The following is a 27,319-nucleotide window of genomic DNA, read 5'->3' on the forward strand; positions in this document are numbered from 1 at the left end:
CTAATACAGTGCCTGGCACATACTAAACACCATATAAATGTTAGCTGTCATCATCATCTATCACAATTGTGAAAGAGTGATTACTTTCCATCATGGTTATCATCATTTCTGTTCTGAAGCTGTTTAATTTTTGTTGGTGAGAATTAGAAGCTGACAGTCTTATTGAGGAGATGAGACAAGTATCTCCATGTGGGATCTTTTCTTATCTCTCTGCCATCTCATGCATACTCTAGCCTTCACACCTAATTTCTACTGCTCCCCTAATAATCAAGACCTTCTTCCTCTCCCCTTCCTTCACTGATTCAACAAGAGCCCTCAACAGTCTATCAGAGTATCTAGCCAGTGTCTTAGACTTCATGGTTTGTGTTTGCAGAGTGGAGAAGCTGGAGAATGAAATCAAGACCAGTCAGGACAAGTTTTATGACATCACTACAAAGTGGAAAGAGAGTAAGATGAAGAGGATCCCGCAAGAGCTGTGGGACTTACTCATTATACAACAGCATCAATGTGCTATGCTGATAGAGGAGAAGAACAAGCTTATTAGTGATTTACAACAGGCAAGAATTTAAAGTTGAAAAACTGAGGGGGAGGGATCAAGGTGGGGTATGGTACTGAGCTGGAAGAGGAAAATTATTATTCTTTTAAAAATTATTTCATTAAGTATTTTCCATTTGCGTATAGAAAGGTTTTTGACAATCATTTAAAAATTTTTGAGTTCCAAATTCCTTCCTTCCCACCTCACCCTTTCCTTAGGAAGTCAAGCAATTAGATATTGGTAATACATGTGAAGTCATGCAAAACATATTTCTGCATTAGCCATGTTTGTTTTCTTTTTCTAGTTGCAAGCCTGATTCATTGATTCTCTTTTTTGCTTTTATTGATGTACATATTTTAGAGATATAAATTTTACCCTACATATTGCTTTGGCTGCATCTCACAAATTCTGGAATATTGTCTCATTATTGTCATTCTCTTTAATGATATTATTTATTGTCTCTATTATTTGTTCTTTGACCTACTCATTCTTTAGGATTAGTTTAATTTCCAAATATTTTTCACTTGAAATAAAAAAAAATTTCCACTTAACTTGTAAAAACAATTTTTAACATTCTTATTTAAAAATCAAGTTCAAAATTCTCTCCCTCCTTTCTTCCTCTCCCCCTCATTGAGAATGCAAGCAATCTGATATATGTTATACATGTATAGTCATGCAAAACATATTTCCATATTAGTTGTATGAAAGAAAACACAGCCAGCTTCCCCCTCCACCAATAAAAATAAAGTTTTAAAAAGTATGCTTTGATATGTATTCAGACTCCATCAGTTCTTTATTTGGAGGTGGATAGCATTTTTCATATTGAGTCCTTTGGAACTCAATTCCTTTTTTTGGAATTATCTTGATTCATTGTATTGCTGAAAATAGCTGTCATTCACGGCTGATCATCACACAATATTCTTATTACTTTATACACAGTACCACAGTACATTTCATTTTGCATTTTCTCATGCAAGTCTTTCCAGGTTTTTCTGAAACCATCCTGCTTATCATTTCTTATAGTATATTAGTATTCAATCATAACCATATACTACAACTTCCCCAAGCTATTCCAAAAATATGGAATGCTTCTTGAATTTGTGTTTCATCCTTGCCCAGGGGCCATTCTAATCTCTAATTTTAGTATAGGTGTTGCCAAAATGAGCACTCAATTAACTTTTAATCTGTGCTTACACAGCCCTGGACTAAATGTAATTTTTATTGCATTATTGTCTGAAAAAAGTGTATTTAACATTTCTACTTTTCTGCGTTAGGTTGTGAGGTTTTTGTGCTTAAAGCATGCTCAATTTTCTTGAAGGTGCCATGTACAGATGGCACTCCTTTCTATTTGCATTCAGTTTTCTCCAGATTTCTACTATATCTTACTTTTTAAAAATTCTATTCACCTCTTTGACTTCTTATTTATTTATGGTTAGATTTATCTACCTCTGAGAGGGGGAAATTGAGGTCCCCTTGCTGTTGTAATTTTACTATCTATTTCCTTCTGTGATTCACTTAGCTTTTCCATTAAAAATTTGGATGCTATGTGATTTAGTGTATACTATATAGTGTTTGGAATAGTTTTTCTTCTTTGTCCATGGTTTTTTTTCCAGCAATGTGTAGTTTCTTTTCTAATTCCTTTTAATTAGATCTGTTTTTGCTTTTTCTTTGTCTAAGATCATGATTAATACCTCTATCTTTTTTACTTGAACTGAAGCATGATAGATTCTGCTCCATCCCCTTACTTCAGATCTATGTGTGATTCTCTGTTTCAAGTGAGTTTCTTGTGATTTCTAATTTATTCTGTTATTGTTTCTATCCATTCACACTAACTGTGCATTTCCCCTCATCCTATTTTCTTCTGTTTCTGTTTCTCTTTTTCTCCAGTCACTCCTCTAAAGTCTATTTTGCTTCTGACCACTCCCTTTTTCAATCTGTCCTTCTTTTTTATCATACCTCTTTTCTCTTATCCCCTTCCTGTCCCAGTTGGGTAAGATAGATTTCTATTATGAATTAAGTATACACACACACACACACATGCATATATACACACATGTGTATATATATGTGTGTGTGTGTGTTTGTATTTTCCCTCTTTGAACCAATTTAAATGTTAGTGAAGTTTAAGCATTGCCTGTGACAATCCACTCTCCCCCATTTCCCTCTCCAATGTGAAAATTCTTCCTTAGGCATCTCTTTTATGGGAGCTAATTTTCCTCACTCATCTTCTACTTCCCCCTTCTCCAAGGGCATCCCTTCTTCTTTCCTATACATTTTTTTATGTCATCCCAACATAAATTGATTCACTCCCACATCTTCTTTCTGACTGCCCTAATAATGACAGAGATCATAGAAGATATATGTATCATCTTCCTATATACAGTTAAAGAATTTAATCTTATTGAGTTCCTTATGAGTTCTCTTTCATGTTTACCTTTTCATGTTTCTCTTGAATCTTGTATTTGAAAGTCAAGTTTTCTCTTCAGCTCTGGTCTTTTCATCAGGAATGCTTGAATGTCTTCTATTTTATTAAAAATCTATTTTTTTCTCTTGAAGGACTATACTAAATTTTGTTGGTTAGGTTATTCTTGGTTGTAGTCCCAGCTCTTTTGCCTTCTGGAATAACATATTCCAAGCCCTCTGATCTTTTAATATGGTAACTGTGTGATCCTGACTGTGACTCAATGGGATTTGATTCGTTTCTTTCTGGCTGTTTGAAGTATTTTCTCTTTGACCTGGGAACTTTCGAATTTGGCTATAATATTCCTTGGAAGTTTTTACTTTGGGATCTCCTTCAGGTGGTGCATGATGGATTTTTTCAGTTTCTATTTTACCCCCTAGTTTTAGGATATCAAGACATTTTTCCTTGATAATTTCTTGAAATATTATGTCTAGGCTTTTTTTTTTATCATGGTCTTGAGGCAATCTAATGATTCTTAAATTATCTCTCTTTGATCTATCTTCAAGATCCATTTTTAAAATTTAACATTTTCTTCTATTTTTAAAATGTCTATTTGTTCTATTTATTCTATTTTTTCTCTTTTGTAACTTTTTAAAATTTCTTGATGTCTCATTTAATTATTAGCTGCCACCTGCTCAATTTTAATTTTTAAGGAACTACTTTCTTCAGTGAGCTTTTGTACTTCTTTTTCCACTTTGCCAATTCTGATTTTTAAGGGATTATTTGCATCAGTGAATTTTTGTACTGCTTTTCCTGTTTGGACAATTGTATTTTTTCAGGTGCTATTTTCTTTAGTGTTTTTTGTGTGTGCCTGTTTTACCAAGCAATTGATTGTCTTTCCATGATTCTCTTCCTTTGTTTTCATTTTTTTCCACTTTTGTTCTCATTTGTTCTCATTTTGTTGTTGTTCCTTTTGTGTTCCTCATTTTTCTTCTTTTACTCTTATTTGATTTTGAAAGTAATCTTTTCGATCTTTTGGGAATTTTTGTTGGGTTTATGTCCAATTCACATTTTTCCTTTGAGGCTTTGCTTATAGCAGTTTTGGCTTCTTTGTTGTCTTCTCAGTTTGTGTCTTGCTCTTCCGTCACCATAGTAGTTTTTGTGATCAGGTTCTTTTGTTGTTATTGTTGTTTTCTTATTTTTCCACCCTATTTTTTGATTTAGAATTTTATGTTAATGTTGGGCTCTGTTGTTGGTGTGGGAGGGGAATAGGCCCTCTCAAGCTAAAGGTTTCTTTTGCACTGCGGTTTTCAGTCACTTCTGGCAGTTTGGAAGTTTTCAGTGCTTCCAAGGTGATGTGACCTAGGGAGAGGTGTAGTCACTGCACTAGTCTTGGTCTGCACTCTGGTCTTTACTCCAGAAGGGCCCCTCCTCCTTTAGGACTGAAACAATGCTGTTCTTTATGGTCCCCGATCTCTTGGGATTGGAAGAGATACTACTCCTTAGGGTTTCTACTCCTTCTTGACCAAAAGTACCCCTCTCTGCTCTTGAACTATGACCCAGAAGTGGGTAGGGGCAATGGAGTTGCCAACAGCATTTGGTCCCATGTCCAGTGCTAGCACAGGGGTCCTCTGTAAAACCTTTCTGACCAGTTGCCTGTTTTGAAAGCCCCCAAAGCTGCTGCTGCTTCTGTTACCACCATCTAGTTCGACCACTGGGGATTCATCCCTGTGAGCTCCAGGTCAGTCTCCCCCTCACTGCATGCCACAGATCTTTCTCCAACTTCCTATGTTGTTTTGGACTGGAAAAATGTCTCACTCTGACCTTTTGTTGGCTCTGCCACTCCAGAATTCAAATTGAGGCATTATCGTAAAGTTGTTTGGAGGGGATGTTGGGAGAGCTAAGCTGAGTGCTTTTTCTACTCTACCATCTTGGCTCTGCCGCTGGAAGTCTATTGTTCTTATTAATAGGTAGTATTGACACAGTTCTTTAAGGTTTGCAAAACATTTTACAGATGTTATTTCATTTGATCCTCACAACAATCCTGTCAAGAGGGTCTTACTATTATTTCCATTTTCCAAATGAGGAAATTGAGGTTGAATGAGTTTAAGTAATTTGCCCAGAGTCACATACCTACTATGTGCATGAGGCAAGATGAGCTTGGATTTGAACTTGTGTTTTCTGGACCCAAATCCAGATCTATACCCTGTGCTGCTTAGCTGCCATAGGTTAGATTTCTGGGAGCTTAACATTCACTCTTCTCAGTTTAATTTCATTTAAAAATATATCAAGAAATATGTGGACTCCCTACTTTTGTTTGCTAATTTTTTTCTTTAAAAACAAATGATATATGTATTGATATCCACCATAAAAAAAAGAGGGGAATAAACTCAGTGCAGTAAAACTAACTAACCCACTGAAAAAGTCTGACATCTGCAGCATTTAATATCCATAGTTCCTTGCTTCTATGCCTGCTCAATCTGCAAGATTCAGTAAAAGGATTTATTTTTCTTCAGGTACCAGTATTTTCTATCTAGAAATTCACTCTGCCAATACTTAGACACTGATTAAGAATACCATTACCCCATTTTTATTTTAGAGTGAAATTCCTTTCAAGATGGGAGATAATTTGACCACTATACATATATATATGTATATATATACATGTATATGTATGTATATATATGCATGTATATATATATGCATGTATATATGTCTATATATATATCTTATATATACATAATTGCTTGCAGGTTGTTGCCCCATTAAACTTGGAGCTTCTTGAGGGCAAGGGCTAGTTTTGCTTTCTTTGCATCCTCAATCAGAGCTTAGCATAGTGCCTGGAACACAGTAAACACTATAAATAAGTGCTTGTTGACGTAACTTGACTTTACCACTGATGGACAATGAGTCAAGAATAGAGTCCTAAGCTTGCCTGTTTGTGGTTCTGTTACCATTTTATGTCTGATTTTTCTTCTGGACTCTAGACTCCCATTTCTCATTGTCATCCTTCCTAGATTGTCCCTAGGTGCCTCAAGCTAAACAGACTGTTTTACCTCTACCTGCCCCTTCCTTCTCACTTCACTGTTTCTTTCTGTGGTACTCCCAGAACCTGGGTCTGCTGTGTTTATAACCTTAGGGTTATTTTCAACTTCCTTCTCCATCGCCTTTCCCCTCATAGCCAATCAGCAGCCACCTCCCCAACATCTCTCGTATGCATCCTTTCCTTTCTATCCCCACAGCTACCACTTTAATTTTAATACCACTGCCCCGGACTATTACAATCGCCTCTTTTTGTTTTTTTCTGTTCTCTTCCTATACAGACTTCTGGGCATGTTGTGTCTCTGCTTAAAAGTCTGTGGTAGTTTCCTATAGTCTGCCTATTAAAATTCGTATTCTTTTACTTGGCATCTGAGGCCCTTAATCTTTTTATACGCTGCTTTTCAAGCTTTATGTCACATTACTCCCCTCCATATGCTCTGTGTTTCAGGCATATTGGTCTGTCCTCTGCCCCTTCTGAACATGTATTATGGTGTCCTACTTTGGCTTCCTTCCTCAACTTAAATGTTACCTCTTCTATGGAGACTTTCCCGTAGCCCTCATTTCATAATGATTTCCCTCCTCAGACATTTATTGTATAATATTGTGTGTTATAGCTATGTATATAGTAGATAAAAACAGCTTTTCTCCCTTCTGGACAGAAAGGTCCATTAGAACAGAGGCTATGTTTTATATAAACTTCTTATATTCCCCAGTATTAATCACAATGCTGATCTGTTTTGAATTATTATTATTATTGTTTCCTATATTTAAACTTCTTAAGGTTTTGTCTTATCCTAAACAAGAACAGTGCCAAAACTGGGGGAAGGTAGGCAGCTCCTTGTTACATTAGGTGTTCTACTGGAGATCAGATGTGTTGAGACTTTGGCAGAAACTTCTGCATTCCATGGAAGGTTAGACTAGAGTGGCATTGAGGGGGGTTCTTCACTATTTTTGTGTAATAGACCAAAGTCTTTGACAGTCTAGCGACACCTACAGACCCCTTCTGCAAACAATATTTCTAAATGTAGGAAATGAAATACATAGGAATCCAGTTATATTGAAATGAAATTATTGAAACATTAAAAACACAGGTTCATGAACCCAAAGTTAAGAACCTCTGGACTACATGAACTCTAAGTTTCTTCCTAATTAAACTAGTTCTTTTATTTCATGAAAAAGGAAAAAAAAACCTTTCCATCAACTAGAGAAGATAAAGCCACAGCAAATGAATTTTGAGCTAGACTTATTCTCTCTTATGTTAAGAATAGAACATTTAAAATTCAGCAAGTGATGTTATATAGAAATATCATACCTCTGTTAGTGCATGAGTAATTTTCTAAGTTAACCTGATTATCATTATTTTTTGGAGTGGGGAGGGAATATATTTACTTAAATGGCTCTAGTCTATGGTCAGATAAAGCAGAATTGCACCAAAAAATTACGTTGAGGAGGCTAGTCCCTATCTCACATCCTCCAGTGACAGATGTTCTCTCTGACTGAGGCTTTTCCATGATTCTTGGCTGACTATTTTGAAGCCTCATTATCATTCATATGTTACGATTTTTAGGTGTTCTTAAAGAAATGTGTTAGATGGACCCTGCTAGATGCCAGTTCTCTTTGGGGTTGACCCCTTTCATCTTCTCTCCAGGAGTTAAAAGGAAAAGATGACCAGTATGTGAAGGATCTGAAGAAACAAGGTGATGACATTACTCTGCTGCTAGAGAGGATGGAAGAACAAGTCAAGAATTTAATAAAGACCTTCCGTCAAGAGCTCAATAATATTGAGGTAGCAAAGACAGGAGTAGGAGCATACAGAGACCACTTCTAGTCCCCACTGTGAAGGTAGCATGCTTTCTCATTAGGGAGGCTTCTCTGAGGAGAAAGGTATGGCTGTCCTAATGTGCTAGGGAGGCCTCCAAATATGTCTTTGTTCTTTTTATTTAATTTGCTTTCCATCAGATATATATAAACCACCAGATTTCTTTAGGGGAGAAAAAAGAAGGAAAATGGTGGGAGATATTTAGTACTTTTGTTGCACCTAATAATGATAATAATAATAGCTAACATCTACATAATACTGTGTATACTATATGATATATAATACTATATATGATATATATGCATATATATGTATATATAAAATACTATATATGATACTATATATGTGCCAGGCATTGTGCTAAGTGCTTTGTAATCATTATCTCATTTGATCCTCACAACAACACAGGGAGGTAGGTTCTATTATTATCCTCATTTTACAGATAAGGATACTGAAGCAGATAGTGGTTAAGTGACTTGCCCAGGGTCACACAGCTAGTAATCTGACCAAAATGGGGGAGAATAATAATGGGTCCAGGATCCTGGGTGCATAGGATACTTCCGGCAGCCCTTACCCTGGGAAAGCATGCCTAGAAACTGATGGAATCTCACTAATAAATCTGGGCCTTCTGTTTTGTGTTCCTGTGCTCCTCCTGAGCTCTGCCTTGGCTTCATGGACACCCTAACCAGTGGCAGGTGCTTCATCTTGTCCTGAAGTGTGGATGTAGTCCCTGGGCTACATGATTGGTTTCCCTTTAGTTCTTTAGTTCTCAGAGGTTGGGTTCTCTTGCTCCCCAGCTACTCTTTCTACTGCCACTGGTGCTGAGCCTTAGGGATGAGGTCAGTTACCTCCCCTGAGGAATGGCCTTCTTTTGTCTGTTTGACTCCTCTAATAAATAGCCATTTCCTTAAAATTTGATGACTGGAGCTGCCAGCTTAGAACCAGGGGCCTTTGCACTTTGTGTAGAAGAGGAGTGTCAGTCTTTTTAAGGAGTGATACAGATTATTCCCCTAATTATGGAGTTCATACCCAACTTAAAGCAGGCTCAAGACCCTGGCCTTCTTTTGGTTACAGAAAGCATTTGAACAGGAGCGACAGGAGCTACTGATCACTAATAAGAAGAAATGGGAGCGCGAGATGCACATTCACAATTCCAAGGAGGTAAAGGATGAAGGGGTGAATGGACAAGGGTGGTGGCTGGTCTCTTGAGCAGTTCGGATGCTCTTTGAATCTCTTGGATATGATGGCCATGTTATACATGGTGGTTTGCAAGTTGTCTTCCCCCATTGGAGTTTGCCCTCTCCAAGGGCAGAGACCAGTTTTTTTGCCTTTCTTTGTCTCTTGCGGTTGGCACAGTGCCTGGCTCACCGTAAGCACTTAATAAGTGCTTGCTGCTTGATTCATTAATTTTTGCTGTGATCTACCCTTGGTTCTCTTGCCTTTTGGGCATTATTTCCTGTTCATCAGTGGTGAGGACTTCCTAGTGCCATGTATATCACTCTCTGAGTCCCCTCCTGCTATGTGACTATTTCCACCATTGTTTCACCCAGCACTCATCTCTCTATACTGGCCACGAATGTGGTTGAGGCAAAGCAGGCATTTTAAGATAATGGACTTGGGTGAGAAGTCATAGAAATTTTTGAGAAGCCAAGGTCAGTATTTTCCTTTTCAATTCACAGATGTAAAGGAAGAGTAGATGGTGTCTGGTCCACATAGGGGCATCATCCAGAAACAAAACCAGATATTTGAACAATGTTCCTCCGAGTTCATGGAGTAAGAACTAACGGACTGAGTGCAGCCTTATTTAGCTCACAGTGTAACTCATGTGCTCTTACAACAACTCAATGAAGTGACTAATGCAAGAATTATAATCCCCATTTTTCAGAGAATAAAGCAGATTCAGAAAGCTGACAAGAAATCATCACTGGGATTTGAACCTGGGTACTCTGATGTCACATCGGGTGCTCTCTGCAGGATACCTCCTCCCCTCTCCAAAGTGTGTGGGGTGGTGGTGGGGATTCTAGTTACATTTCCTGCAAAAATTGTGTGAAATATTAAATTCTCTTTGGGCTTTGTTCAGGTCTCTGATAGTGAAGTATTGGACAAGCTACAGTTGTTAGACTTTTGTTGTTGCTTCCTTTTGACCTCAGCTGGAGTATCTGATAAACCACATGAAGAGGGTAGAGGATTATGAGAAGCAGTTAAACCAGCAGAGGGTTCGGGACTCAGAAGAGTACAACTCCATCAAGACCAAGCTGGAGCTGGATGTACAGGTAAGGTCAGAGGGGGAGGGAAACCATGATCCATTCTCCTGAGATGAGCTCAGAGAGGAAAGACTAGTGACGAATTGCTTATTATCTACTGATTGCCCGTAACATGCCAGGGAAGTGGGGTGGGGGGAATACTAGAGGTTGATTCAGCAAGTTTTTTATGAACATGGCCCATGTTCTCTTCTAAAGAATTCACCAGGAAGGCATACTCATCCAACCTGCAAGTGGCTCGAAGGTAGCTCATGCCTAGGGTGACAGCATCAGTCTTCAAAAAAACTCTCCAAGAGCTGAAACAGCTGAAGCCAGCAAGATGAAATTCAATAGGGATAAATGAGTCCTGAATTTGAGAAAAAGCAATTGCATGAATACAGGAAGGAGGGATGCCTGACTTGACATAAATTCATATGAAAAACCATGAACATAAAATACAACCCAACAAAAAAACAAACAAACAAACTCAAAACTACAGATGATCAGATGGCAAATGCAGACTTAGAAAATAGGTCAGCTAAAATTCTCTTGATAAAACTCATCTTTGTGGCTTATTTGTAGGGAATAATTCTTGGTGAGACCAAAGAGACAATTCAAGACTGCGTTATTGATGCAGAAAGTTGTGATGATTTTTTAACCAATATGTAGAAATTGGTGCAGTTAATGACCAGTGGCTAACAGAGGCCACATAAGCAAAATGTCCTGCCATTTTGTCTTCTGTGATTCTTTCTGTCCGTGCTCATTGTAGTAGTGCTGCTCATGGGAAATCAGAACACAGAGTCCGGCTTATTTTTTATTAAATTAGTTTATTTTTTTTCAGTTTTCTGCAATCACTTTCATAAGTCTTAGATTTTCTCCCCCTCCCTCCCCCGCCTCCTCTCTGCAGTCTTGCATGGGTTCTACACATACATTCTTATTATACACATTTTCATATTAGTCAAGTCTGGCTCATTTTGTTGTGCTTCTAGAGTGAGTGTTGTCACTTGGGTAGATTCACTATTGTTTATCTGAAGAAATCATGGGGACATATGTTCTTGTGGGAAGGAATGCAGTCATCTCTCAAGACAATGGCAAGCACCTGCTTAGAATGCACCAATTGTTCCCAGAAGGCTCCAGCTGCCGCTTGATGCCTGTGCCCTGACAATAACTTCAATCTTCTTTCTTCTCCCCTATTCAACTTTCAAATCGGATCCAACTTGGATTAATCCTTCGTTTTCTCAAACCATCTGTGAGGCTGCAACTTGTTCAGCTGTATTCCTTTATTTGGGGGGGAAAGATCATGGTTGTGAGACCTGCTTGAGTACCCATAGCTCAGTTCTCTGCTTTGGCTAACTCAGAAAAAAATGGTGAGTCCAAAATTAGAATAAATATCCATAGTCGATCTTCATCTGTGGGCTAGTAATATAGCTAATAGTGAGTAACTAGTAATGTAATGTCCACAGTCAATCTTCATCTGTGAACTAATAATGTAATAATTATAATAAACATGGATCTGAGAAAATAAAGCACTTAATGTTACTGTTTCTATAAGCTTAATAAAAGTCTTAATAACAGCTAGCATTTATAAAACACTTTAAGATTTGCAAAATACTTTATTTACATATGTTAGCTCAGCTAATCCTCATAACAATGCTAGGAAGTAGGGGCTGGTGCTGTACTCATTCTACTGATGAGGAAAACTCAGGCTGTACGTGACTTGCCCAGGATGACACAGGAAGTGTCTGGGGTAGGTTTCAAACTCAGGTCTTCTTGAGTCCTCTAAATTCAGGCCTCTGTCCACGATGCCACCCAACTGCCTTCTGTTTGTTTTAAGATAGTTTGATATTCCACCTTCTCCACGAGGTCTTTCCTGCCGTCCCCTGCTCTGATGTTGCCTCATATTTGCTTTATATTGTACATATCTGGGATATCCTGGTAAATGCTTAACCACAGACTCTCTCAAAAGCACAACACGTTTTTAAGTTTTCATCTGACTTATTAGCACTTCTCTCCTTCACTTTCTTAAGTCTAGGCTTTAGACCATCAGCAAAACAACAAATCAAGCCCTGATTTATAGCATTTGCTAATTTTTGAGATGCAAATGCTCATATTGAAAATGTAACAGCCAGCTTGTAATCATCATCATCGTCATCATCATAATGCTAATTATTATAGCTCACATTTAGGTGGCACCTGCGATATGCCAGGAACTGTGCCAAGTGCTTTCCAAGTATTATCTCCTTTGATCCTCACAACAATCCTGGTTGGGGTAAGGGGTGGGGTGGCAGTTATTATTCCCATTTTGCCAATGAGGAAACAGGCAGAAGTGAAGTGACTGGCTCAGAATCACATAGCTAGCGAGTTTCTAAGAATTTCCTAAGCATTCACTTAGGAGAGTTGAATAAGAATGTGACCCTGGCTAAGAAGCTGAAATACAAAGAAACGAAAAAAATAAAGATCTGAAATAAAAATAAAAAATAAAAAGACTGAGGCCACACTAATGGTCTATTAGTGTCCTAGAGTTTATCTTGTACACTAATTAAGGAACAGATGTGGGCTCCATATTTGAAGGTGGAGTTTGAACTACTTGCCTCATAGCCAGATTTTTATCTCAGCAGCAGGGTTCTTTATCGAAGCCTTTATTTTTCTGACTTGGTAATATAGTCAGCTCTGAATTCCCTACAAGCTAGTTATCTATCAGGGCTAGCCAGGTCATGGGTATGGCCTGGCTTTTAACCCTTTCTGTGCCTGTCCCACCTCCACTGACTTGCTCAGCAGGTGGCTCATTTCTTCCTAGAAACAAGAAGAGAAGGAAGTCAGAGGAAGTTGGGCCTCAAGGAGGGCAGACCGGGCCCAGTGCTCTTTTCCGTTCCACAGGGTGCACATAGGTGCTGCCTCTGCATTTTCCAGTTCTTCAGGCTTTCCCTGCTCTACTTACCTCCTCTGAAAAGTCATGAAGGAACAAGTCAGTGCAGCTGGGCCCTGAAAAAAACTGCAAAAGTGATTGCTTTGATTTAGTTTTCCCTTTAAAGATCATAAGGTTTGACAAAGACCAAAGCTGTTGTGTCACAGAAAGCTCAATATTCTGAAACCTCAGGATGGGTATTTTGCAAGTTCTTGTTTGCAGGAGTACCCTCTTCTCTGAATGACAGTGGGCATTTCTGGCTGGGTTGGTAGTATCTCTGAGCAGTCTGCTGTTGTGTACCAGAGTGAATTGTGCTTTATTATAGATTTCTCTGTTACACATTAATGAAAAATGTTAATGTTATTTGAAGCTTATTGTGTGTGTGTGTGTGTGTGTGTGTGTGTGTGTGTGTGTGTGTGTGTGTGTGTGTGTGTGTGTGTGTGTGTGTGTGTGTGTGTGTGTGTAGATACCACCTTAGAGCACATTCGGTGCGTTTTCTCTCTCCTCCAGCCTTCTGCACACTATAGCCTCCCAGAATGTGATCAATTTTTAAACAGGTACTAGAGCAGCAGCTGCAGCAGATGAAAGCAACTTATCAGCTAAACCAGGAAAAACTAGAGTACAATTTCCAAGTGCTGAAGAAAAGGGAGGAAGAGAACACAATCATTAAATCCCAACAGAAGAGAAGGATCAACCGGTAAGACAGAGTGACACATCTTTCTTAAGGAATCTCTCCTCCTTTGCTTCTCCGCCACATTTGACACTTTGACTTCTCCCTCCCTCCCTCCTTTCCTCCCTCCCTCCCTCCCTCCCTCCCTTCCTTCCTTCCTTCCTTCCTTCCTTCCTTCCTTCCTTCCTTCCTTCCTTCCTTCCTTCCTTCCTTCCTTCCTTCCTTCCTTCCTTCCTTTTTTCTTCCTTCTTTCCTTCCTCCCTTCCTTCATATCCCTTTTCCCTTCGTTTTTTCTTTTTTGTCTTTAAAAACACTATTTGTTATATGGAACAGAGCTGTGGGAGGGAAAAGATGGTGGCAGAAACTATAGTGATGTAAAAAACAAAGACATTGATAAAAATTTGGTTTTTTTTTTTTTAAAGAATGTCCAGTGGATGAGTGATCAAAGGATGTGAGCAGGCTGTTTTTTGATGAAGAAATCAAGACTATATATAATTACATGAGAAAATGCTCTATATCATTATTGATTAGAGATATGCAAATTAAATTAACTTTATCATCCTACCCCTATCAGGCTAAAATGATAGATGCTTTTCAATTGGGGAATGGCTAAACAAGCTGTGGTATATGATTGTGATGGAATACTGCTGTGATATAAGAAATGATGACCTGGTTGATTTAGAAAAACCATGGAAAGACTTGGACCTATGATGGAATATGTTATCCACCTCCAGAGAGAGAAATGACAAATAGAAATATGCATAGTACAGTCGTACATATATGTATGTGTGTATATCTATATAATATTCAGTATTATAATATATAATATAATAATATATAATATAATATATAATATAAACAGTATTTATAGATATAGAAATATGTATGTGTATGTCTATATCTATGTATATGTCTATATATTATATATACTCACATTTAATTGTAACCTTCTCTAGGGTGGAGGGGATGGGGGAGAAAAGAAGATACACAGCAGAGAACCAAAGAAAACCTAGAAGGAAACACAGAAAAGGTGGTTGCTTTGAAAACAACATGTAGGATTTATTACATAGGTTTTCATGAAATGGAAATTTATTGTTTTGTATTGAATCCTCTCATGTTCTGATGTGTATATATATGTATATATATATATATGAAAAATTTTTTTCATTTTGTATTTAAGTTTAATGAATAAAAATTAAAAAAACTAAAAAACAAAAGAATGGTATGAGAGGGGGAGAGATACACTTGAGGGGGAACATAAGAAGCTAATAGAGACTGAAGATAACAGGGGGAGAATGATTAAGGGGTAATTTGCTGGAGACTAAATGAGGGGATAAAATCAAGGGTACATGTAGAAGGGATTGACTTTGATGAGGAGAAGGGTCACCTTTTCATCAGCTTTTGGGGTAAAAGAGTAGAGAGTAAGGGAATATGTTCAGGGATGATGAAATGTAAAGATGGAGATTCGGGAGTAATGGTGACAGGTGAGTGGAATCTAACAATGTTTTCTCAGTGGAGTATCAGCTGTGAAGTTTGAGATGGGGTTGGTCTAGGAGGCTTTTAGAGAAGGCTTGGAATAGCCACTGTGGGGAGTGTGACTTGCCAGTGTTGGGAAGGTGGTAGATGACATTCAGGACAGTCTCCACTGTTCTCTGCTGCCTCCCATCTCTCCAGCAGGAGGTAAGTGCATTGAGAACAAGGATGATTTCATTTTTATTAGAGCCAAGGCTGGATCCTAGATTTCAATAATTTAACCTGAAAAGAGCCAAGAAGATGTCTTTTTATCCCCAGGAGATGTTTTCAGAGAGGATCTGTGTTCAAATCTTTCCTCTGCCATTTCCTGCCCACTTTCAGCTCATGCAGGTCAATAATTTGAATTATGCCTCTGCATATCCTCCAAATGCCTCTCTTTCTCCTCTTGGGCAGGTTGCATGATGTGCTAAACAACCAGAGAATGAAAATTGCAAAGCAGATAAAGCAATTCCACGAGGACAATGTAACCCTGACTGCAGACTACAAACGCATCGTGATGCAATTTAGGGATTTGCAGAAAACCATGAGGTAACTGGGGAATTTAGGCTCTGACAGGGGCTCCTAAAGAGAGGGGGTGGGTGCAGGTCTTTCAGTCTTCAAATCAGTGATCTCGGATTGTACTAGACTTTTGGGAGGTCATGCAAGAGTTCTGAGCCCTCTGTTTTTCCTTCAGTGGGACCTGCTCTACTTCTTAGGGAGCAGTGAGGAGTTGACTGACTTAGGGATCACTATGGTTACCTGACTACAGCCCATATCTATTGTGCAGGCATGCTCTAGAGTTGGCTAATATGAAGCAATGAAAAGCAGTTGTTAAATTTTCATTGAGAGCCTTCACACCTCAGAAATCAGCAAAATAAAAATCAGGGCTTGATTTATTGTTTTCTTTATGGTCCAAAGGTGGGGAATCTGCAGCCCTGAGGCCACATGTGGCCTTCTAGGTTCTCAGGTGCAGCCCTTTGACTGAACCCAAACTTCACAGAATAAATCCCCTTAATAAAATGATTTCTTCTGCAAAGCTTCAACTCAGTCAAAAGGCCACACTCAAGGACTTAGAAGGCCACATGTGGCCTCAAGGTCACAGGTTCCCCACCCCTGGTCTAGACTTAAGAAGCTAATGGGGATAATATTAGTAAGGCAGATTAAACCTAAAAGTGTGTATTTCATACATTCCGCCCAGCCCATTATTAAACATTTACCAGAACACCTCTGCCCTTGAGTCAGCATGACATGTTCCATGGCTCTCCTTTCACAGGCACTTTGCAATTATCAATGACAAGCAGTTTCAGGAGGTTTGGCTAATTAATGAGGAGGAAGCAAAGGTTTTAATGAACAGAGCCCTTGATGCGGACAAAGTCATCCAGTTACAGCAGCTGGGGCTTCCCTGGACCAGACCTGACTACTGGTTCATGAACAATGTGGGGCCTATTTCTCTTTTCAAGAAGAAGTCAGCTACAGAGTTAGTCCATGAGCTGCTGATAATGGTAGGTAAGTAAGAAACTGGATTAACTCTCTTCTGCTCCTCTTGCTGTGTGGGGCCTTGCAGAACGGAAAGCCAGCCCCCGGGGGCAGGGAGTTCAACCTTGCTGTATAACCCTGTCAGTCACTTAACTTCTCAGTTCGCTGGCCAGCACTTCAAGAGTACAAGTTACAGAGCAGGTTCTTGTCTGTGCTGTTAGAGGATGTTTCCTCAAATGGAATGCTCTACATCAGTGAAAATCACACACACACACACACACACACACACACACACACACACACACACAGCCTCTCTCTGTAGTGCATTTTTTAAAAAACGGATGTTTTTATTTTTTATTGTTCTGAACTTTACTACCAACAAACATGAACAGTTCCATATACAAAGAAATAGAGGATTGTGTGTGAAACCATACATATCTAGCACATACAGCTTTTATTTTTAAAAGGTCCATAATAAATTTAATATAGTTTCAAAGCTGTCCTGATTATGTTTCCCACTGAATTTCCCCAGTTTGTTCTGTGAATTTTAAAAAAGTACTTTGATGACTTCCTCCTCCTTCTCCTCTTTCTCTCTTTCTTTTTCTCTCTCTCTCTCTCTCTCTCCCTCTCTCCCACTCCTTGTTCTCTCTGATTCTCTTTCTCTGTCTCCCTTTTCCTCTCTCTCTTCCTCTCCCTTTCTCTCTATCCCACTCCCTCTTCCTCTGTCTCTCTTTCTCTGTCTCCCTCTTGACATGATCATGCCTATCATGATCATCATCCCAAGACCCCTTACTTCAGTTGAAGCAGTGAGGTATAGCAAGATAGAGTGCTAGGCCTAGAGTTGGTAAGAGTCATATTTAAATTTGACCTGCATAACCATGGATCACAGAAACAGATTTAGACCCAGAAGGGACTTCATAGGCCATGCACCTAAACCCTTCCATTTTACAGATGTGGAAACCGTGGATCCCTGAGGCTAAATAGCTTGCCCAGGTTACGTGTGTAGTAGGTATTCCCAGCACTTAGCATAGTGCCTAGCACATAGGAAGCACTTAATAAATGTTTATTAACTGACTGATTGATGTATCAGAGGAGGTATTTGAATTTCAAGTACTCTGACTCCAGAACCACTTAGTCTTTAAAGCCTCAGTTTCCCCATCTGTAAAATGGGGAACATCTATAGTTAATCTACCTCACTGGGTTGTTACAAGGTTCAAATAAGATTATGGATATAAATAAGAGTGTTCTGGTTTAGTAACCAGCTCTCTGGGAAAAAATGCATTCCTGGCACACTTTAAAGTATAATCCACATTATAAATGTTTTCTGAATGGTTTCTTAAGTCCAGACAATCAATAAAAAAATAAATGAAACCTTGATTTGTAGCATTTGCTGACTTCTGAGGTATAAATGCTCACATGGAAAATTTAATTGGCACTATGAGTCAATGTCTAGAATGTCTAGAACATTTTGCAAACCTTAAATGTCAGTCATCATCATCATCATCATCATCACCACCACCACTATTATCATTTTTTTGGTAAAAGATGGTGCTTTTTCACAGTTTCCAAAAGTCAATTTTGTGAGAAACATGCTCATTTAAACAAAAAATAACACTTGTGAAATCAAGAAAGCTTTTATTAATTTCTACTTTCCTTCCCCATGAATGAATGGGTATCTCTCAAGTAAGGCTATAGGAAAACTACAATTTGTTCTGACCTGTGCAAGCCCTTTATACTGTTCAACTTCCCACCACACCGTCTATTGGCCAAGTGACTTTATGTTCTCCTCTCTAACAGGCTTCCCCTCAAATAGCTGGTCAAGCCTTTACACAAGTTTCTGACCTTTTACCTGACCATGCTAGGTCACAACTGTGATTAACTGCCACCACTCAAGTCTGGGAGGAGTTTTAACTCTGTGGAAACAGAACTCCTTCCTCTGTTTCCCACAATTTGCAAAAAAAAAAAAAAAAAGACAAAATTGTGTCTCTGTCCTCTTTCTCTTGTTCTCACCTATTCTTAATTCTTTTTCTGAAGAAGAGGAGGAAGGAGAGGAAAGCCGAAAACCAAGCTTGAAAGACCAAAAGCCCAGGCTGTCCCTGCCAAAACATTTATCTGCAAAGACTGTCAAACAAATACTGGAGATTATGTGTGATGAGTCGGTGAGTTCGGCCTTGGGGGAACTTGTCTTGAGGGTATGATAGATACAAAGGAGGACGTGTTTAGAAAGGAGCAAGATTTTTTATTTTTCTCTCTGTATTTGTGACTTTCCCCATCTGTTCCTAGACCTGAAATAGTCTGGCAGGGGGATCTGGAGTACCTCTGCTACCCAGCCACGTCAAATGCGACTGTAAAGATTACTGAGCCACAAAGCAAGTTTATGAAAAGGCTGTGGATCTTCTACAGGCAAGCTGGCAAATACTGCCTTGCTTAGTGACCTATAGAAGTACAGTCCAGGTCTGAAGTCAATTCCCCAAGAAATTATAGCTGTTTCTGAGAGGAAAGGGCAGTAACAGAAGCCACCGTGGCTCTAACGGCTACAAAGCTGTCTGCCACTGTTGGACGTTCCTGAGCTGGGGGCTTTGTAGGTTGTGTTGGTTGGACTGTACTTAGATTTCATAAGAGTCAATCAAAGAGCATTTTTTTAAGCCTCATGTGCTAGGGTCTGTGCTAGGTACTAAGGATACAAAGACAAAAAAACAAAACAGACCCTGCCTTCAAGGAGCTTAGCTTCTATAGCGGGGAGGGGGACAAGGGAGGGGAAATTACACAACATGGACAGATTTGAGCATATACGGAATAAATACAAAATGATTAAATAAAGGGGAGGGAGGGAACTAGCAGTGGGGGATCAGGAAAAGCTTCATTTAGAAGGTGTAGAAGGTGCTATCGCTGTGCAGGGGGAAGAAGGGAGGGAATCTATGAGGTGAAGGCCTGTGAATCAATAAGCATTATGTGCCATGCTCTGTGCTAAGCACTGGAAATACAAATATAAGCAGAGTTCCTACCCCCAAGAAGGAGGAATGAATGGAACATATCAAAGGAAGTATGAAGGGGACAGGAGGAAATAAAGAGGAGCCCTGTGTATGGGCATCATAGAGCAGCCTGGAGAAGAATGAAGAAAAGAGGCAGAGAGGGAAGGTATTTTAGGCAGGGGGAAAGGGTTAGCGTAAAGTCATGGAGATGGGAGATAGAGTCTTGTGTGTGGAGAGAGAAAATCCATTTGGCTGGAGTGTAGAATGCATAAAGGGGAGTAATATATAAAGAGGATGGAAAGGGAGATTAAGGCCATACTGTAAAAGGGTTTAAAAGCCAAACAGAAAGGTTTCTATTTGATCCTAGAGGCAATGGGGAGAACCACTGGAGTTTATTGAGTTAGAAGAGTGACATGATCTGATCCATACTTAGTGAATGTTACTTTGGCACATGTTTGAAGGATGGATTTAAGGCAGAGAGACAAAGTAGGGAGGCCAATTAGAATGCTATTGTAAAGTAAAGGCAAAAAGTAGTGAGGAGAGAACCAAAACCAAAGTGGTAGCAGTTGGAGTGGAGAAAAGGGAATGGATGAGAGTGGAGTTGTGGAGACCTAAACAACATGATTTGTCAAGTGATTGGCTATATGGGGTGAGAGTGAGTGAGGAGTCAAGGATGACAGTGAGGCTAATATTAACCTTGGAGACCGATGATTCTCTTGACAGAAATAGGGAAGTTTGGAAGAAGGGCAGATTTTGGGGGAACAATAATGAATTCCATTTTGAACCTGTTGAGTTGGAGATGCTATATGGCAAAGGTTTGAAATGTTCAGTGGGAAATTGGTGATGAGAGACAGAAGCTCAAGGGAGTCAGATAGCCAGCATTTATTAAGCACCTACTATGTGTCAGACTTTGTGTGGCAGGGATGAAGATCCAACAAAGGAGACAAAGAAGGAACAGTCAGGAGGAGAAGTAGTGGAGAGAAGTGTTATGAAAACCTAGAGAGAAAAGATTATCAAGAAGAAGAGGGTGCTGAAGGTTTCAGAGAAGTTTAGAAGAACGGGGATTGAGAAAAAGCCATTAGATTTGGCAATTAGGAGGTCATTAGTCACTTTGGAGAGAGAGCAATTCCAGCTGAATGAAATCACAAACCTGACTGTACAGAGTTAAGAAGATAATTGCAAGGAAATGAAATAGAGCCATCTATTGTAGAAAACCTCAAGGAGTTTAACCACCAAAGTGGGAGGAGGGATATGGGACAATAACTAGCAGGGATGGGCAGATCAAGTGAAGCTTTTGGCAGAATGGAGAGAAGTGAGTGTGGTTGTGGTTGTGGTTGTGTGGTTTGTCCTCTGTTCTTGACATCAGGAAGATGATGACACGACTTGAAAGTGAATTGGATTTAAGTGAGGCAGCTCTGTGCAGTCACCAGCCTCACTTTCTCCTCCAGAGTCATCTGGGTCCAGTGGCTAGATATAGATTGGGACAGCTGGAGATGGAGAAAGAAATATCAGTAGAAGGGAAATGACTGAAAATTAGAGAGTAAGTAGGGATGATGGAGGGGGCAATCTTCTGGAGAAAACAAGATGGAATGGGATCGAGAGCAGGTAGATGGATTTGCCTTGGCAAGATAAAGGGCTACCTCTTCATGGGAAATGAATGAAGGAGAAGAAAATGGCAGAAGGCATATGAGTAATGTGAGTTGAAGAACAGGAGAGAAGAGGGAACTTTTTGCCAGTGGCCTCAATTTTATTAGTGAAATATGAGACAAGGTTCTCAGCGGAGGGGGCAAGGAGAGGATGACTGTGGAAAGTTAGAGGAGAGATGAAAAGATTTGGAAAAAGCCACTATGAATTGATTAGGGAGCTGGTGAAGGATTGCTTTGCCACAGTTAGGGCTCAGTTATGATTACGTGACTTTAATTTGTGGTGGACCTAGTTGGTCTGGTTTTGTGATTTGCCCCTGCTTCTTTCAGTAGTAAATGAGCGGAAGTGAAGTCTGGGGTTTGGCACAGAGAAATCTTCAACAGGATAAAATGGACAAAGAAATCATGAGAAGAGGATGGTATAGAGTTGAACTGGTTCACCAAGGGGTCGAGATGGGAAAGGGAAGAGAGTGTAGCCAGTGCAGGGGTGACAGTATGGAAAAGAACTGAGGGGTAGAAGGATAAAAAGTTACAGTGAGGATGGAGAATAGGGTTTCCAGTTGCAAGCTGGAGGGAGAGGTGGAAGAACCAACTACAAGGGAGGGGAAACATGCTGCCATGGCCTCAAGGGATGGATTCAGTCAAAAGGCTGCACTTAAGGATCTAGAAGGCCACATGGGGCCTCAAGGCTGAAGGTTCTTCACCCCTGGACCAACAGATCATGCTTAGATAGCAGAATTTCAGAGTTCATGAACTTGGATTTGGAACACTTGTGGATGATGGGAAAATCAAAGATGTGACCATATCTCTACGTGTAGCTGTAGTGGGTGGGGTGGAAGAATGTTTAAGTAGAGTATCGGAAAGAGTTTCATCAGTATATATGTTGAAATCCCCTAGTATGAGGGCAGGAGAGAAAGATGGTGAGTTGGTCACAAAAGTCATTAAGGAAGGACAGAGTGTCCTGGAGGTCAGTAGACCACATCTACTGGAACCTTGATTGGATGAACTGGATGGACTGAATGATCCTCAAAGGAGGAGAGGTTACTGAATGATAGTATTAGAGGGAGAGCCTGGAAATAGCAAAAGGGAGAGATTGGAGTTGGATATAAAGATCTAGGAATCATCTCCATAGAGGTGATAGCAAAGCCAATGTATGGGAGCTGATGAGATCACTAAGTGAGAGAGTATAGAGAAAAAAGAGGAGGTGGCCTAGGACAAAGCATTGGGGACACCTATAGTTAGGAGGTATGATATGGAGGCTGAGCCAGCAAGGGAGAGGTTGGGGGGGTGTATTTATGCCATGGAGTACAATAAATAAATGACAGAGTAAAGAATGCCCTGAATTCAATCAGCTCTGAAGTTCAGCAGGACTACTACACAGCATGGAGTTTTTCTTGCTTGGCACACATGGCTTTGAGTGTTGACTATTCAAAGAACAAAGTTGGCTTCAAGAATTGGATCAAAGGTCAAGAGCCTTCAGTTCCCAAGCCCATAAAAGCATGTAAATCAATATTCTTTTGATTGAGCATCAGCTACTATTGTTTTACTCCTCACTGATGTCAAGGCAAGCCACCACTGGTCATGAGAGTGAAGAGCCAGCAAGTGATCTCCTTCTTACTCCTAAGTCACATTCCAGAGAGCACTCTTTCCCAACCCTGACTCTTTAAGCTTGTGTGGCCTTGATTGTGCTGTGTAGTGATGGGTATCCATGTACCCCAATAGAGATATGCCAGCATACTTCTGTAGATAGACCAAAGGATCTGGGCCATTTCCGGTGTTCTGCTTCCCCAATTACTTTCCCAAGAGGTTCAACTTCTTGGAAACTTGCCTCACCTATTAGGTGGAGGTGACCAGAGCCTGGTTTTTGACAATAAAACTGGCCTCAGATATTCAGATCTGCTTTTTTTTCCCCTCACAGGGTTTTCTGATAGAAAGCAAATTGCTGAGCCTTCTCCATCCCCTCGAGAGGAATGAAAGCTGTCTACTGAAGCTAGACTCTATCTTTGCTGTGAGTCCTGAGACACTCTTGGGAATTTAATGAAAAAAGCTAGAAGCCTAAATCAGAGGGAAAGGAACATACTGTGTCCTTTTTGATACTCCTGTTAGCCCTGGAGTGAGTTAGGGTTGGGTAAGGGGACTTCCCGGGGTACCCCAATGTATCTTTCTCTTTTATTCTCCTGCACTCAACTAAATAACCCAAGGAACCCTAAAACTCCTCCAATCTCTAATAGTCTTCAAAGTGTTTCTGATTCCTGCTGTGACCATAGTTTCTCCTCACCCCGAATACATTTCTTTGGATTGCCTCAAAGTTGCACGTTATAACCGCTGTTCTTCTTGGTCACCGTAGTATTTAAGGAATTTCCTGCTGGCCTAGCCCAGTGAGCTGTCTTTGTCCATTAAGGACTAAATCCATGTTGCCTGTGGCATACATAAAGTAATTGCCTAAGAGGACAGATCCCCCAGTAGGACAGAGTGTCCAGAGGTAATTTGGGTCAGTACTTTGATCCTGGAAGAGGGCAAGAATGGCCCTGAAATTGTCCTCTGAAATTCTGTTCTAGATTTGCCTCTCCCCTTAAGTGCCAGAGTAGCGTTGCCCATCTCTAGTTACTCCAGCAATAATGAATTTCATAGTGTTAAATCTGAAAGGGACCTTAGAGAGCATCTCCTTTATCTCTCCCTCCCCTTACTTCACAAATGAAGCAACTGAGGTACAGAGGTGAGGCCCAGGGTTGTATAGCCACTTGGTATTAGAGCATGACTCAATCCTAGGTCTTCTGACCCACAGTCCAGTATTCTCTTGAGTATAGTGTAAGACCTCTGACCACCTCCTTTTTGTCTCACTTCATCCTTTATCCTTCCCAAGCTCATTCATTTTTTGAAATGTTGATTGCATAGGTCTTTATGTTTTCCATAAAGATTTTTATGTCTTGTATTTATGTTATTACAATTAATCCTAACTGACCCAGTATATTCCTTGAAAGAAGAGACTACATCCTCTCTTACTACCACTTAGTACCGTGGGGTTTCAGGCAGATGACGAAGATTTAAACTTTGCATCAAGGCTGAAGGCCAATATTCCTTGGCATCTGGACAGGACACTCCAGCAACTCTTTGGCTCTCTTTCCCTTTAGGCCCTTGGGATTGAAAATGAAGATGATGTTTATGCACTGGTTCAGTTCTTCCTCGGATTTCGAGCCAGGAGGGTGTCCACCTGCCAGGTAAGATGAAACAGAAAACAAGGGGAATGATCTGTGGTCTCTGCTGCGAGGATGTGAATTTGGTCAGGTCTATATTCCATCAATAGATTGTTAAGCTAAGCAGAAAACAGTCATTTTTCTCTCACTTTCTTTGGGGGGTGTGTGTGTGTGTGTGTGTGTGTGTGTGTGTGTGTGTGTGTGTGTGTGTGTGTGTGTGTGTGTGTGTGTGAAGGAGTTAGCTTTTCTTTAGTGATTAATGTCTACAATATCTCCAACCAGGTGCTATTTTCATTCTATAGGAGGACAAATCCAAGCTTCACATGCTAAATATGCCTGAGTCACACTGAGGCTAGTAGTGAGGGGAGGAACTTGGTTTAAAACTCCTTGTTTTGTCTTGCTGCATTAAATTCCTTGTCCTCTTCTAGTTCTTAATCTCATTTGTCCTATAGTCATTCTTTTGAAGGGAGGCAATTTGATTTTTATATGTATATGTGTATACATACACATACATATATGTGTGTACATATACATATGTGTATACATATACATGTACACACACACAGTCAAATAGTCCAACATGAAGTTTCAAGGAGATGCATTGAAAAGGCTTTTTCTTTTTGTTTTAAAAAGATTCTAATGTTGAAGGACCCAGATGTAAGAAAATGATTGTGCCTCAAAACATTATTGGGTGAATTAATTGCTAGGTGGGCCTCTTCACAGCCAGTAGTAGCTAGAAAAAGCAGGACAGCCTTGAGGGGCTTGGGTAGAACTTCTTAGTTATTACTGGCCTTGGTTAAAAAAAAAAAGGCTATTAGCATCATTAGAAGATTGGAGCCAAGATCAGTTATCCTTTTTTCACTCAGCCAATGAGACTACATGTCTTTTAGCTGATAAAACTGGAATCTGGGTAAGTTCAACATGGCTTTCATTGATTGAAAAGTGAAGTGTTGCTTTGGCAACCTGTGGGGTTTCCAGGGGCTCAGAGGAGGAGTTTTGGAGGCATTTCTGAAAGTGGGTTTGGTCCAGGATCCATAAGTAGTTGCTTCAGGTGCTCAATTTTGTCTGAATGGATGTAAGCCATATATATATATATATATGTATGTATGTATGTATGTATGTATGTATGTATGTATGTATGTATGTATGTATGTATGTTGGAGGCCGGGGTTGAACTAGCTCTAGATGAACGTCACTCGTGTGCAGGTGTGATTGAATGGGCCACTTAAGCCACCTTCACTGATATTGTAAAAACAGCTGACACTCGGATGTGGCTTTGCGCTTTAGTTTGTTTATCTAGTTGATATTTAAAAGGCACATCCTTCCCTCCCTCCAACCTCCTCTTCCCTTTCTCTTCTCTCTTCCTTTCCACTTTCCTTCTTCCTTCCCGAAGACATATATCTTCAGTTGTGATAACATTCCACCCTCCTTTTGGTACTTTGTGTCCCATTATCTACAGAGCCAAGAGGGCCTCACTCCAGATTCAGAGACTGCAAACATCAAAAAAGAAAGCTCTGTCCCAGATGACTGCCAAGATCGACAACACCTTCTCCATTCTGCACTCATTCATCCTAATGATGTTCTCAAGGCCTTGGAAGCTTATGTTATCAGTCAGCAGAAACTCAGGTGGGCTCAGGTGCCTGAAATAGGGTGACAAGCAGCTTACTGGGTTGTGGGTGGAAGTTCAGGCAGGTGCCCAGAGTAGAAAATCCTGTCCAGTGGTTGCATTATTCAAATCTGTATATTTGAGCTTCTGTTATTTAAAGTTCCATATAAAATGTGCTCATTGGTTCCATCCCAATTGAAATATGTAATGAAAATTCTAAGAATGAGGTTACTTCATGGGATTCATTGTTTGCACCAATCAGGACTTAGCTATAGATGTTGAAAGGGGAAAAGGATTCAAGGGTAGGGCCAGAGCAATTCTTATAAACCTTTTTTTCTTTTAAAGAGCATAGGGTATCTATGCAACATGACTAAGGTGAAAACGTATTTAATAGGAATGGATGTGTAAAACCTATATATGATTGCACACCGTCTCGGGGAGGGAGTGGACAGGGAGGGGAAAAAAATCTAAGATATATGGAAGTGATTGTAGAACACTGAAAACAAAATAATTTTAAAAAAAGAGCATAGGATGGAATGGTGGTTTTAATGCCTGGAAACATGCTTCCTGTGGAATAGAAGAGTATATTGTCTCAAGAGTCAGAATATAAGCAACACTTCAAGAGGAAGATGAAAATGGAGTGTGAAAGGGAATGTCTATAGGAAATATCTATAGGAATATCTTTAGCTCCATTTTTACCCCCTCTGTGGCTAACAGCTCCCTTAGATGATCTCTTCAAGGAAGAGGAAGAGATTATCTACTGCTGTGGGCAGTTACAAGTATCCCAACAATATCTTTGCTTTTTCCTTTTGCTTACTATGAGCATCTGGCTGTGGTCCCAGCCAACCACTGAGGAACCTTCAGGAGGACTAGCAGCCAGTGGTCCATAGCTCTAAGATGCTCTAGTAATCAGTTCAGTCACCTTGGCTACGAGCAGCAAAACTGGTTAAATAAAATAACAAATTGATGAACCGAATGCCGCTGATATATCTGTAGAAAGAAAGAGTACACTAACACCCAGGAAAAATTAGAAGCAGTATTCTCCAAGAAATGCCTATTGTCTCGCATCATTTCTTTCTTATATAGTAATGTGCTTGAAAGAGAAGGTTAAGGATGGCAAGAAGTAAAAGATCTTACTTCCTGCTATAGTACTAGGAGCTTGGTACTACTCAGGATCTGGGTACTATGAGGTGGGCATATTTAGGAACCAGTTCTCTTTACCCTTCAGGGAGGCTCCAGTGCCATTAAAAGTGGTGACGCATAGAGAGATACAGGATGTTTCAAAGGACTCAGAATACTGGAAT

The 27,319-nt window shown here is 39.9% G+C and overlaps 1 protein-coding gene and 1 pseudogene across 4 annotated transcripts in view; one reads left to right on the top strand and one right to left on the bottom strand.

Moving 5' to 3' along the window:
* The window catches only part of DRC1 (dynein regulatory complex subunit 1), a 45,395-nt gene that overhangs the window by 14,104 nt on the left and 3,972 nt on the right, over positions 1-27,319 (top strand). For 2 of the 4 annotated variants that reach the window (XM_072633942.1, XM_072633939.1), the window contains exons 4-15: positions 374-557; positions 7,627-7,764; positions 8,872-8,958; positions 9,948-10,070; positions 13,500-13,639; positions 15,539-15,673; positions 16,398-16,630; positions 18,635-18,759; positions 23,134-23,223; positions 24,347-24,433; positions 25,869-26,035; positions 27,244-27,319. The exon at positions 27,244-27,319 is cut by the window's right edge and continues 74 nt beyond it. In XM_072633942.1, the coding sequence (XP_072490043.1) occupies positions 374-557; positions 7,627-7,764; positions 8,872-8,958; positions 9,948-10,070; positions 13,500-13,639; positions 15,539-15,673; positions 16,398-16,630; positions 18,635-18,759; positions 23,134-23,223; positions 24,347-24,433; positions 25,869-26,035; positions 27,244-27,319 (1,585 nt within the window). The remainder of the gene's footprint in view (positions 1-373; positions 558-7,626; positions 7,765-8,871; positions 8,959-9,947; positions 10,071-13,499; positions 13,640-15,538; positions 15,674-16,397; positions 16,631-18,634; positions 18,760-23,133; positions 23,224-24,346; positions 24,434-25,868; positions 26,036-27,243) is intronic. The other 2 variants (XM_072633940.1, XM_072633941.1) reach the window with 2 other exon arrangements.
* LOC140521792 (U6 spliceosomal RNA) lies at positions 1,610-1,703 on the bottom strand (annotated as a pseudogene).

This window comes from Notamacropus eugenii, chromosome 1 (genome assembly GCF_028372415.1).
Source record: "Notamacropus eugenii isolate mMacEug1 chromosome 1, mMacEug1.pri_v2, whole genome shotgun sequence".
Classification (NCBI taxonomy): Eukaryota; Metazoa; Chordata; class Mammalia; order Diprotodontia; family Macropodidae; genus Notamacropus; species Notamacropus eugenii.